This window comes from Penicillium hispanicum (assembly GCF_028827665.1).
Source record: "Penicillium hispanicum strain IBT 35686 chromosome Unknown utg000007l_segment0_segment0, whole genome shotgun sequence".
Taxonomy (NCBI): Eukaryota; Fungi; Ascomycota; class Eurotiomycetes; order Eurotiales; family Aspergillaceae; genus Penicillium; species Penicillium hispanicum.
The window spans coordinates 2796883-2810114 of record NW_026623199.1 but is presented as its reverse complement, the minus strand read 5'-3'; the positions used below and the strand labels follow the sequence as shown (position 1 = coordinate 2810114).

At 52.2% G+C, this 13232-nt stretch overlaps 4 protein-coding genes across 4 annotated transcripts; 2 read left to right on the top strand and 2 right to left on the bottom strand.

The window, feature by feature from the left end:
• Positions 1-272: 272 nt before the first annotated feature.
• Positions 273-1280, bottom strand: N7459_008819 (SUR7/PalI family protein; the record flags this gene model as incomplete). The annotated part of the gene is made up of 1 exon (XM_056947987.1): positions 273-1280. One exon carries the CDS (start codon positions 1278-1280, stop codon positions 273-275), a length of 1008 nt encoding a protein of 335 aa, XP_056797497.1.
• A 1713-nt stretch (positions 1281-2993) lies between these two features.
• On the bottom strand, positions 2994-6573 carry N7459_008818 (tRNA (34-2'-O)-methyltransferase regulator RTT10; the record flags this gene model as incomplete). Its single annotated transcript, XM_056947986.1, has 3 exons — positions 2994-3755; positions 3810-6497; positions 6556-6573. The coding sequence occupies 3 exons, from the start codon at positions 6571-6573 to the stop codon at positions 2994-2996; spliced, it is 3468 nt and encodes a 1155-aa protein (XP_056797496.1).
• Positions 6574-6872: 299 nt separating this feature from the next.
• On the top strand, positions 6873-10250 carry N7459_008817 (ssDNA endodeoxyribonuclease RAD2; the record flags this gene model as incomplete). The annotated part of the gene is made up of 1 exon (XM_056947985.1): positions 6873-10250. One exon carries the CDS (start codon positions 6873-6875, stop codon positions 10248-10250), a length of 3378 nt encoding a protein of 1125 aa, XP_056797495.1.
• Positions 10251-11219: 969 nt separating this feature from the next.
• N7459_008816 (Eisosome component PIL1/LSP1 family protein) lies at positions 11220-12581 on the top strand (the record flags this gene model as incomplete). Its single annotated transcript, XM_056947984.1, has 4 exons — positions 11220-11337; positions 11521-11654; positions 11713-11896; positions 11971-12581. 4 exons carry the CDS (start codon positions 11220-11222, stop codon positions 12579-12581), a joined length of 1047 nt encoding a protein of 348 aa, XP_056797494.1.
• Between the last annotated feature and the right edge of the window lie 651 nt (positions 12582-13232).

Below are 13232 nucleotides of genomic sequence, written 5' to 3'. Positions count from 1 at the left end.
AAGTCATTCCTCTGATGTGCAGAAGCAATCGCCATAGAACCATATACAAATGCAATTTGGCCAGGAATATCCATCCTTGAGCGCTGTGCAGGCATTAGGTCATCAGAAAAGGAACGGTCGTTAAAACACATGCAACGAAGCAAGAAATCTGCCGCCCTCCATATCACAAGATCACGAGAACGCCATGGTATCACCAGTATAGAACGCTTCACGAAGGATGGACACAAGAAAATAAAATAAAAAATAAAAAGATTTTCCGTTGCGCCAGTCGTTTAGACGTGGCGGAAGGGCTCGTAAGAGTTGGTTCGATGGTTGGTGTTGGTCATGGGGTATGCGTTGCCGTGCATGGGAGGCGGGTAGGAGGTGTGGGCAGGGTATGGCTGGGCAGAACCGGCACCAATAGGCTCGTAGGTGTAAGGAGCCTTCTCGGCAGTAATGCCACCCCGGTTGTTACGGTTGCGGTGGTTGTAAGGAGAGCGGCCGGAGCAGCAGCACACGCTGAAGGTCCAGAACAGAACCCCAGCCAGGGAGAAGACCACGGCGAGCCAAGTGGCCGCGTACATATTCTTACCCATGGAGAGCTTGATGCCATAAGCCTCGAGAGTCTTGCCCGCGGCAGACCTGAAGATGGAGAAGAGGACCGTAGAGGTCACCGAGGCGGCGGTAGTGAACAGGAAGGCAAGAACGGCGAACAGAGTGGTAACGCAGCTACCCCAGCGGCTGCAGATAGCGAACACACCAACCACCAGCTCAACGATGGTGGTGACAAAGGCGATCATGTAGGCGATGAACATCCACTTGGAGACGGACTTGTACACCTTCATGAGCTTGTTGTAGTCATCGGGTAGGTCGTCCTTGATGCTTGTGCTGTTGTCCAGGCCCCAGACCTTGAGTGGGTCAAAATAGAACTCCGACTTGGGGCTGGAGCACTCGTCCGTGGTGTACTTGTTGTTCGAGATATCGCCATCACAGTAGCCCCAAAGACCGATGGAGTAGAAATCCTTCAGGGTGCTGTCTTTCTGCAGGTCGCTGATGAGGTTCTCGACCTCTTCCGAGGTGACGCTGGTGATGTGGAACTTGTTGAGAATGGTCTCCACTTCTTCCGTTGTTTTCGAGCCCTGGCTAATGTTCTGGAGGTTGACTCGAATAAAGTACAAGTTATCCAAAGTACTGGAACTGGCCTTGGTGCAGCCCAGTCCCACCATGACAATGCAGATGAGTGCGGCAATGGTGAGAACGTAAGGCGTGAAGATACACGCGACGCGACCGGCTTTCCCCATGATGGATAGATGAGAATTGGTTGATTTGGGTGGATGAGGATGGAGCGAGGGTGGATGGTTAGGAAGGGTGAGAGAAGAAGATGTCAGCTTGGGGGCAAGGTTGGGTTTTATCCTGGCATGATCGGCATCTCACTTGAGTGTACAGCCTCGCGAATAACACTAGCAACGACGACCTCCAGCCTCCCAGAGGCGCAGTGATGGCACGCACCAATCAGCAGGCAGCATGTGACTCCACTGCCCACGCCACGTTGGTTTCTATTCGTGTCGACGCTAACCTGTTTAGGAGACCAGGGCTCGCGTTGGATTGAAAATATCTTTGTCCTGAATTATTCAATAATATCTTAATATCATGTCTGGGATTACGCGGTGGCCCGATATTTACTGTGTACTAACTAGCTGTAGCCGTGATATCTCCATGGACGTTAGGCAGATACTTGGATGTAACACACCAGGAACCCTTCGCGACACGAGGGTCATGCTGGTGGATGATCTCATCTGCCCCCTTTCCCTTTCTCTCTCTCTTGTACACCCAGCACAGTCATCAGAACTCCCCTCAGAAATCAATGCCAATTCAAACAGGGGTTACATGACGGAGCAAGTCTACATAGTGCCGAGCATATCCCATGGTCGAGCGCAGGATCGCCATACCAGTGGCCCCAATCGGGCCACCCTTTCCCCCCGCTGCCTCGTCATCCACCCTTTTCCAGCCCTGTGGGCCGAAAGGGATTTTTCACTCGCCTTTCCCGCGTCGAGTAAAGTCGTGGACGCTGGCCCCGCCCTGCTCGACTACGTAATTCGCTGCGCCTGACTTCCAGGCTTCTTTAATCCTCGCTTGGCACAGATGCCGTTTTCCGCGTCTCCTCCACCCTGGATCTCTACTGACATCCCTGCCTTGCGCTGTCGTTTCTAAATATACTGTTTTCAGATAAACTTTTTGTCCTGGGGCTTGCACTCTGCTGACGAGCCTCAGGGTACCGAACCATGGGTTGAGTGTCGAGGTGTATATATGTTGTATACGCATTTGCTTCTCGAGCGGCGGTGAAAATCTTGCGTATGCACCAGCCACACGCCACGACATGCATAAGTGCCAAGTTCAATGCTGTGGCCACCGGCATACTGATCTAGGTAGCAAGGAACCTCTAGTTGATCTGTCAATTCTCTGAGATGCGAGAGACATCGCAATGCGACAGGGTATCTACGTGATATATCTAAGGAAATAAATAGTGTGGAGGGGACCCAAGATAATTCAAAATTCACAACCATCATCATCAGCAGCTGCACTGTAAGAAGTCGGCAAGACTGATTTAAAGCTCAACTAACCCATGCCATTTTCAGACCGGAGATCCAATAATAATACATTGCCATGGGCGCTGCAGGCAGGCAGCAAGAATACAAGCAGTTGCGCCCGAGGTCATGCTTTGTTTTAAATTCTGGTTTTGAGTCTTTCAATGGTTCGTGGCGCATAGCTGCCGACAAAGATGCGTCGACACATTCAGCGCAGAATTATTGGTCTATTTGCCTAGTATAGCAACTGCTCAAAATATCAGACCAGATGCCTATCGCGGGTTTCTTGGTAGTCGCTCAGCATGGACTTTTATGTGCATTGTTTTTGACTCGGCATTGGGTCAGCGAGATATGGTATCCATGATGCTGTGCTCTCTATATACATTCACGTTGCCAGCCGTCGCGTCGTCATAAGGGTCCAGCAGTGTCTCATCGCAAATCGACTTCTAGCAACTCCATACCCACACCACAGATCACAAGCTTGGCCTCTGTCTTGTTGCATGAAGCCGAGGAGTCTTCTGGTTGGTCCTTCATAAGCACCAAAGATGAGATATCTGCCACAGAACTATATCTATCCAGCAGCAACTCAACGTTGAGGCCGTCGGTGTCTGGTTGTGAGGGTTCCACTGTGATGGACCAGATCTTCAATCGGTGATCATTGCCAGAAGTTGCCACTGTTACCTTATTGACAGCCGAGGCAAGGGGTTGACTTTTTTGGTGCCTGAGAACCTTCAAGGCTGTGACCGAGGCTGCATGGGCGTCAGGAATTGAGATTGTGGCCACATAGGGGTTTGTATTGGTGGGGGTTGTCTTCACAAGAGACACTGAGAAGGAGTTGTCGTCGCCACTAGCCAGGATAACAGTGGCAGTATCGGAAAGAGAAACCAGCTCCATCCCCTTAATGCTGTTGGAGTGGATCTGATACCGGTTCTCATAGGTGATCGCGCCTGGCGAGATATTGAGGCCTTTGAGTGGGCTCCTGACTTTCAGAATGGACGAATTGATGGAGTAAAAGTTTTCCAAGGTGCTGGTCAGATCCCAGACAGTAACGTATCCATCGGTCGCGGCTGTGGTCAGGTTGATGGAGGCGTCTTTCACTGTAAAGTGCGCTTGAGTCAAACAATTCGTCATATATTTCCCCCTCGCCAGAAGGGTGATTTTGTAGTCATCAGCTGGTGAGAAATGCAATATCTAAAACGAATCAGTCATCTCATTTTCAGGATGGAAAGAAAGTTCTTCCCTTACCCTGATAGTGGAGTTAGACAAAACCAAACACAAGAGGAACGCCCGACTGGAGTCATGTTCCTCGACGTCCACGACATCAAAACTCGTTATCCGGAGTTCAGACTTAGGATCATCTTTTGGACCCGTAGCCACCAGGACAGTAGTGATACCGAAAGAAGGAACCGAGCCCACTTTCCATACGTAGAACTCTTCGTAGGCAGCGCTAGTGAACAGATATTGTCCATCTTTTGACCAGCTGACTTGCTGAACCCCAGATATGTGTTTTTGCAGAACGCGGACGGACTCGAAGGATCCCCATGGACCGGCATTCTGTGGCGAGGGTGCAAAGATCCGCACTATGGTATCTTCTGCACCGGTAGCATACAGTGGTTGCCGCCCCGGAATAGGGTTCAAGCCTTCGGCCGTTTTGATTTCTCGCCCGTGACCCCCTGCTCGAAGGGTGTGCTGGAGATCGGTCGGGACCTGCAAGGTTCGCAGATGAGACTTCTCTTTCCAGACCACTAGAGCACGAGAATCGTTTCTTGTGTTTGGGTGGAAACTCCATGTTCTGCGGGCACCCCCAGAGGGGATTGATACAATATCTGCTTGCTTCGACTCGTTCCGTAGGACAAAGGCCTGGGATCTGAATCCGTAAAGCATCAAGTCGCCCGTAATCTCATCATGGTAAAAACCTTCAATGGGGCCAGCAAGTGCAGATGATGTTTGATGCACCGTTTCAAGGGAGACCTCATCGCCATGTCCACCGACCCTGACTTCATGGACACAGAATGTCTCATCTCTTCCGCTTGTAAGTACGTACTCAAGACCCGCCGAAGAAGTATCTGTTAATACTTTGATGTGGGTAGTCCCCTTCCGGTCGTGCACATATCGCTTGACTGTCAGAGGCTGTGGAGACAGACCAAGGCTCCCAATTCGGTACACGGCCAAACAACCCTGTTTAGACCCAAGCATCACGTACTCGCGGTTCAAAAGGAAGGAGGCAGAAGAGACCGCAAATATCGGGACTGGCAGCGTTAATGTGAAGATCTCAGTTTGCGGGGACTCGGTAGTCCACCCTGAAACAGTCACCAAGGTCGCCCGATCATTTGTGGGATAAGACACAATGAATGAAATGCTCTCAGACGGGGCATATGAACTGTCTGTGTTGCTTTCTAGCACAAATAGCCGCAGTAGCCGACTGCCAATGTCCACCAGTTCGGACACTGATTTCGTGCTGTGGTTGTACAGTCGGATCCGACCTTGAGCATTGCCTATCAATGCCAGTCCCTGACGAGGAAATCCAGCGATGGTTACAAATGAGCGGAGATCTTCTATGACGCAGAGAGTCTGCCAAGTAACATTGACATTCTCCCCAGAGCTGACATTCCCGATCTGGAGCTCCCCTTTCGTAGCATAGCCAATGAGACAGTTTGGTGCGACAAACGCGAAGTCTTTCAACTCATCAGACTCTGAACATTTTGAATGTCTTGGATTCGCTGCTCCTTGATGCTCCATCAGCGGGGAGTCGGATTCGTCAATTATGAACCTTTTGAGTGCGCCGTCAGCACCGCCAGTGTAGACCACAGTCTCTTCGCCACGGCTGAAGAGACCAAGTGACCAAATATGTTTCCCAGAATGCCGGTGTAGCAATTTTCCATCTCGCAGCTGGTATGCTGTGGTTCCAGATGATGACGTCTCCCAATGCAAATCCCAGAGTACACAGCTGCTGTCCTCTCCATGGGTCACCAAGCCCATCATACAGGAGTCATGTTTCTTGATTGGACGGAAATATACATTCCAAATGCGAGCAACATGTCCAAAGGCCTTTGCAACACACGACTCAGAACGAACGCCAGATTCGTCTGCAGTAACACCGAATCCAGTGGTCCGGAGCTCAAAGCCATCGGTGGAATACGCAGAAGGGTCTTGTGACGTTGTATGCTCACAGTCAGAGATGTCCCAAATACGAACAGTTCTGTCATCGCTGCAGCTCGCCAGGAGCCGACCAGATTGTCCACCATTGAGGGAAGGAATTCTGGATGAGATTTGCACTCCAAATATTGAACCATCATGGCCGGTGAAGAAATGATGAATAGAACCGATAGCAGCAGCATTGGATGACCTATTGCTGTCTATGAAGCAAGACCAGACAATAATCTCCCCAAACACGGTACCAGCCGCAATGAGCACATGTGAGGTGGAAATTGCAACCAAGTCAGCTGCATACAAGATCGACTTGACACTTGTTGCTAGTTGATAGATGAGAATATCGGTTTGATGCTTGAGCGATTTGCTCTGGACAAGCTTTGAGCTCAGAAGAGCATTATTTGCCGTAATCCAGTACACTGTATCAGGCTGGTCCGCGACAGCGGTGCACCCGCTCATAATCCAGTCCGGAGCGAGAAACTCGGCACTAGAGGGTGTTAATGTGACGGCATGGCCAGAGCTCAAATGAAGATCAATCACTCGCAGGGATTGACCACCCCATGCCATGACTTGGACGTGGCTTGATCCATTCTCATGATGTCGCTGAGAAAGTGTGATGAATCCATGTACATTGTTCCGTCGGAAAGCTTGAACTTGGGCCAAAGCATCACCGGTGCGGTCATCAATGACCCGCAGAAAGGGACCCTGGCCTTGAACAACAAACTGGCTATGGCCCAGATCCAAGGGCTCTAGCGCAGTTATCGGGATACAGATATCCACATGCTGCAATTTTGAGTCAGCCGGGACATAATGCATCTAGAGTTTCTTCGGCCACACCAACCTCAAGCGAAAGGGACATCTTCTGCGGGCTCTGCTGATCTGCGAGCAGAAGTACCCTTTTCGTGCGACCAAGGAAAGTGCCACTCGACTGATCAACAATCCACCCGTCCCAGATTGCACTTTTTCTTCATCGCAACTTCAAATGCAAATCGCGATTATCGAACCGTCCCCGCGCTAATCCCCAAGAGGCATTAATGGTTCACGTGACCGCGCGCCGCCCAACGCGGGCGCAGCAACGCAGTTGAGTCTCACCAAGTCGAGTGAGCCGGGCTCACCTCACCTTTCTCCCACTTTGATGCTTTCTCCTGCCCAATCGCCATGGGTGTCACCGGCCTCTGGACGGTGGTGCAGCCGTGCGCTCGACCCATCAAGCTCGAAACCCTCAACAAGAAACGGCTGGCTGTGGACGCGTCCATTTGGATCTACCAATTCCTAAAAGCTGTTCGCGACAAAGAAGGGAACGCTCTACGTAACTCACACATTGTCGGATTCTTTCGCCGAATATGCAAGCTCTTATACTTTGGGATACGGCCTGTTTTTGTGTTCGATGGTGGTGCTCCGACCCTCAAACGGCAGACGATCGCGGGCCGGAAGAAAAGACGAGAAGGCCGCCGGGAAGATGCAGCGAGGACGGCAGGGAAGCTGCTTGCCGTCCAGATGCAACGGAGTGCAGAGGAGGAAGCGGAGGCACGACGAAGAAATAAGAACCGCCCCCAAGCGGACGAGGAGGAAGTCACCGGTGCCCCGGTCTACGCGGACGAAGCACTCATGACCGAGCGGGAGAGACAACAGACCCGCAAGTTCAGGAAGAAAGATGCCTATCATTTACCGAATATGGATGTCTCGTTGGAAGAGATGGGCGCCCCGAACGATCCGCGCATAATGTCACAGGAAGAACTGGAGGAATATGCGCGACAGTTTCACCAGGGCCAAGACATCAATCTCTACGACTTTTCCAAGATTGACTTTGATAGTCCCTTCTTCCTCAGTCTTCCAGCCACCGACCGCTACAATATTCTGAATGCTGCTAGGCTCAGGAGTCGCCTGAGGATGGGTTATTCTAAGGAACAACTAGACACCATGTTCCCAGACCGGATGGCCTTCTCGAAATTTCAAATTGATCGAGTAAAGGAGCGGAACGACCTGACACAACGATTGATGAATATCAACGGTATGAACGGAGAAGAGGCATTCTACAATTCTGGGCAACGAATCGCCGGAGAACGAGGCAGAGAATATGTCCTGGTCAAAGACAGTCAACATGAAGGTGGCTGGGTTCTGGGCGTGGTTGGAAACAAGGACGCAGGACAGGAAGATAAGCCAATCGATGTCGATCATTACGACTTACCTGAGGTCTTTTCGGAATCCGATGGCGTCTCGGATGATGAATTTGAAGACGTTCCAATCGAGGGCCTCAACAGACTTCCCAAGCTTCCTTTTCTCCGCGAGGGCATATTTGATCAGTCACTTCGGCACGCGCAAGAGGATTCAGATCTACAAAGGGCTTTATATGAATCGCATAAACGAGCCGTCGAAGATGATGCCCTATTTGTGGAAGATGATGGAAATGTTCTCTCACGACGTGTGAATCGCGACACTGACAAATTATTTGAGAATGAGGAAGACGACGATTTACAACAAGCTATCGCTATGTCATTGCAATCCAGTGAAGAACATGATGAGGATATGCCAGAAATCTCTATTAATCGACCGATAAACACAACTTCTCAACCTGAGTCTATGCCAGACCCGGTATCCGAAGACAGCGATGATGATGGAATGGACTTTTCAGCTGCAGTGGCACAGACCAAGGTTCCTAAGAGACAATCTCGTACCCAAAATCCTTTTAGCGGACCTCTACCCTTTGAATCAATCAAACTCACCAAGTCGACTGAGCCTGCCGGGCAGTCTGCCGAGATCGACGACACTGCGGGCGGCTTTGTGAAGGAACCCACAACCGCAAAGAAGAAGACGGAAGTGCTGCCTCCATGGTTTACGGGTGAGCGATTAAATGAAGAATTTATTACAGATCGCATCGACGAGGATTCCGCGGAAAACGCTGATAAATCGGAACCTGATCATTTGTTTCTTTCCAACCGTCGTTCACCAGACATCATCGACGTTGATGACATGTCAGATACCAAGGAGGTCGTTGATCTTGAAGCAGAATCAGAAAGGGAAGAAGTGATCGAGCCGATCACGCAAATAGAGGCTACTCCATCAAAAGATGTGCGGGAAGCAGCAGATCCTGCTTCGGTTCCTACCACCTCAGATGCAGAGCAGACCATAGCCAAGTCTTCAGCCACGCCAATGGAAACCAAAGAAACTACATCTGAAACTCACGAGGAACCTATCCTCAATGCTGCAGACACGTCCAATGTTGAGTCACGACCCCAAGCCGAACTCTCTCCCGAACCTGAGTTTGAAGACGTCCTACCCCAGGCCCCGGCGCTGGCGCCGGCCCCTGAAATAACCGTGGTTTCAGAAGAACGCGCTGAACCACGGGAGGAGCCTCATCTACATGATATTGCTGTTGAAGATGATGGCGAATTCAGCGACCCAGAAGATGAAGATCTGCTGCGACAACTGGCAGCGGAAGGGGAGGAGCATGTTCGATTTGCCCAGACCCTCAATTCGGCTGCGCCTATTCAAGATGCGTTCGATTACGAACAAGAGCTCAAACAGCTGCGAACTCAGCAACAGAAAGACCGACGTGATGCCGATGAGGTAACTCAAATCATGATAAATGAGTGTCAGCAATTGCTCAAGCTCTTTGGATTGCCATATGTCACCGCGCCTATGGAAGCTGAGGCCCAGTGCGCCGAGCTCGTCTCCTTGGGACTCGTGGATGGCATTGTCACGGATGATAGCGATACTTTTCTCTTTGGTGGCACCCGAGTCTACAAGAACATGTTTAACCAAAGCAAATATGTGGAGTGCTACTTGACTTCGGATTTCGAAAAGGAGTATGCCCTACACCGGCACAAGCTCATTAGCTTCGCTCATCTCCTGGGAAGTGATTACACGGAGGGAATTCCCGGCATTGGACCCGTAACCGCACTTGAGATCGTGACTGAGTTCTCAAGCCTTGAAGAGTTCCGTGACTGGTGGACGCAAGTGCAAATGGGCATGAATAACCCCGACGACGTCCACCTGGCCTTCCGAAAGAAGTTCCGCAAGAAGGCGTCGAAGATTTTTCTGCCGCCTTCCTTCCCTGACACACGAGTTGACGCTGCCTATCTTGAGCCCGAGGTTGACTCGGATCCTTCTCAGTTTCAATGGGGTGTGCCTGATCTGAATGGCTTGCGGCACTTTCTCATGACAACGATCGGCTGGAGCCAAGAACGTACTGATGAGATTCTGGTGCCCGTTATTCGGGACATGAATCGACGAGATCAGGAGGGCACACAATCGAACATCACGCAGTTCATGCAAGGCCCTCAGGGTGCTGGAGCGTTTGCGCCTCGCGTCCGATCGAGTGGTCCTAGTCGCATGGAGAAGGCCTTCAATCGGCTTCGCCACGAAGCACAGTCAGGCCGGGACGACTCACATCATGCTGAAGCCGCAGACAATGATTCCAACCGGTTGACCACGAGCTCTCAGGGCAAACGAGGAACCTCAAATAGAGCACCCGAGGGCAACACGAGCAAGAAACGCAAAACGCGCCAGACTCGTGCGGAGTCCCATGCGTCATGAACTCGGAGGAACCGAAAAAAATTTCTTTTTTTTCTACTTCTTTCTATGTATAGCTATTCTGGTGCATAGAGCATGCTTGATCTTCCAAGCTCCATAAATGAATAATGTCTCAGCGCCGCTCCTTACCCTCGGGGAATTAGCGTACCAAATTACCACGAGCCCGATCCCCTCCCGATCCACCAGATAAGCAGTGGTCTGGCATTCCTCACCCCCCATCTCCCCACTGACGATCAACCTGCGTGACCCAACGACTCGGGCCAGCCAACCCGCTTGTCTACCAGGCACGACAAGTAGAAAGAGGGCCAGTGCAACGCTCGGCGACTCATGACATGGGCGAGTCGGCGCAGGAACGACGCCAATGATGTCAGGCGGGAACGATGACGTCGGCGATCGCAAAAGCTGGAGAATGCAACACCAGCGCATCGGCGCTATTGGATCTGCACCCCTTTAGCGCCCCAATTGAGTTGCTTGGAGCCCTCTAGTTTTCAGCAAGCGAGCTAGCTCCCAGCTCGGAGGCGCAGTTGATCCGCCAGCGTCCGGGCGAAACTCTCTGCGATTCTGCGTTTCCTGCTTCACTCATCCACTCGCTGCGCGCGCCGAAACGGGTAAAGTGTCCGTCAAATTGTCGACGTCACCTTGGAGGAAGAACTCTGAGCTCTTATAACTTCCTTCTGGTCCTGCACGAGCTCGAGCAGAAACCTAGGCCTGGCTCAGAAACCCCTGTGTCGATCTCCGGTTGCAGTGCTAATTCCGTCGCATCCCGTTCGAAGGTGAGCATCCTGAAGATCTCCATTGCCCCCTCTCCCCTCCTTTTCCCTTTTATCTCACGTCACTACTGCGCAAGGCACCTTTTTTCTTCCTTTTTTTTCCTGAACGTCTTCCCTTGATTTCTAACTTGCCAAAGTTACTGCACACTCATCTCATCGACCCCTGATTCTCGATTTTCCCCAACTCCCTTACGATCCCGCCATGCATCGCACCTATTCTATGCGCCAGACGCGCGCTCCGACCGCCTCGCAGGTCGAGAACCCTCCACCGCCAATGTCTACGACCAAGTCGAACCGATGGCTAGGAAAGGGTGGCTTGGGTGAGTGGGATACTGTGGCGCCCGATCGATCGCGTCGATCCGCTTGTTGGGACTCCAGGAGGGGATGGATCCATTTTCCGAGGATGCCTGATTGGGCATCGCACCCCCCCTCGAGTCACTACGGGACTTGACGATCGAGGCGAGAATATTCCATTGAAGCGATTACTGACGTTTAGCGATTAGGCCATGCCTTCCGTAAGAACGCCGCTGGTGCCTTCGGGCCCGACCTTGCGCGCAAGCTGTCGCAGTTGGTCAAGATGGAGAAGAACGTCATGCGCAGCATGGAGCTGGTCGCGCGGGAGCGCATGGAGGTCGCTGTATGTGTACTCATCGGGCGTATTCGGTAACGTCAACAGCTAACAATCTTGTCGACAGCAACAACTGTCCCTCTGGGGTGAGGCCTGCGACGAGGATGTTTCGGACGTGACGGACAAGCTCGGCGTCCTGATCTATGAGATCGGTGAGCTGGAGGACATGTTCGTCGACCGCTACGACCAATACCGTGTGACTATCAAGAGCATCCGGAACATCGAGGCTTCCGTACAGCCCAGCCGAGACCGTGAGACCAACCTTTTGCCGCCACTGCTGCTTATCATTGGAATCTGTCAGACTGACTGCGATCAACACCTGTAGGCAAGCAGAAGATCACCGACGAGATTGCCAAGCTGAAGTACAAGGACCCCAACTCGCCGCGCATTGTTGTGCTGGAGCAGGAGCTTGTCCGCGCGGAGGCCGAGTCCCTTGTCGCCGAGGCGCAACTGTCAAACATAACCCGCGAGAAGGTCAAGGCCGCTTTCCAGTACCAGTTTGACGCTCTGCGGGAGCACTGCGAGAAGGTTGCCATCGTTGCCGGATACGGCAAGCACTTGCTGGACCTGATCGACGACACACCTGTGACGCCCGGTGAGACCCGTCACGCATACGACGGCTACGAGGCCAGCAAGGCCATCATCCAGGATTGCGAGGACGCACTCAGCAACTGGGTCACTTCCAAGGCGGTAGTCAAGTCCGGTCTCTCGCAGCGCTCGCGCACGCTCTCTCAGCGCCACCGCAACAACCTCTCGAAGAACCGCGAGGGCGTCGACCTCTCCACGCAGGACCAGCCTATGACCGGTGACCGCGACTCCTGGCTGCCTGCTGACCAGCACCCAACCGCCCAATATGAGGATGGCGAGGATGGCGCCAGTACTTTGGAAGGTGAGGTGCGCGGCCGTGACGAGGAGCGCGAGCCCATTGCGGCTTAAACGACAAGGGATGGACTCCAATCTATCTTTATGTCGATTCGTGCGTCGTTCCTCTCCTACTCCTTCACGAACTTGACGAATCTGTTCGCCTCCGACTCGAAAATGCCGGGCCGTGGTGTGCACTTTCACCTCACTCTCGTTATCACATCTGCGTCTCCGCCACTCGCTGCATCTGGATGTCCCTATCAAGCCGGTCGCATGGGAATCAGTATCGATGACTACTTCGTACTCGTGTACATCCATACCTACCTGCGCCTAGATCCCGATCTAGGCAATAGGCCAGGAATGCGATGCGATGTCTTGGTCCCAGCCACGCATGACACCGTCATCAAGATGGGCAACGCGGTCACGCAATGTCGAATTGAACTAAAACCCAACCCTTGCGTGTTCTTTTTTTTTATTTTCGTTTCCCCCCTTTCCACTTACTCTTCTTGTTATCTGCCTCCGTTCCCATCTTCACATGAAGAAGCCCCTCCCTATGTCGTGATACAGCACCCATGGATCGTGCTTGTCCTGCCTCAGTTTCGATCGTGGTTGGGTGTGGGCCGGGCGACCCTGGTTACTCCAATCTCCACGCACCCCAATCCCCAGGTTGTGCGGGGGATGGAAATGCATACGAACGCCTAGGGAATATGCACGTGTGCTTTTTGT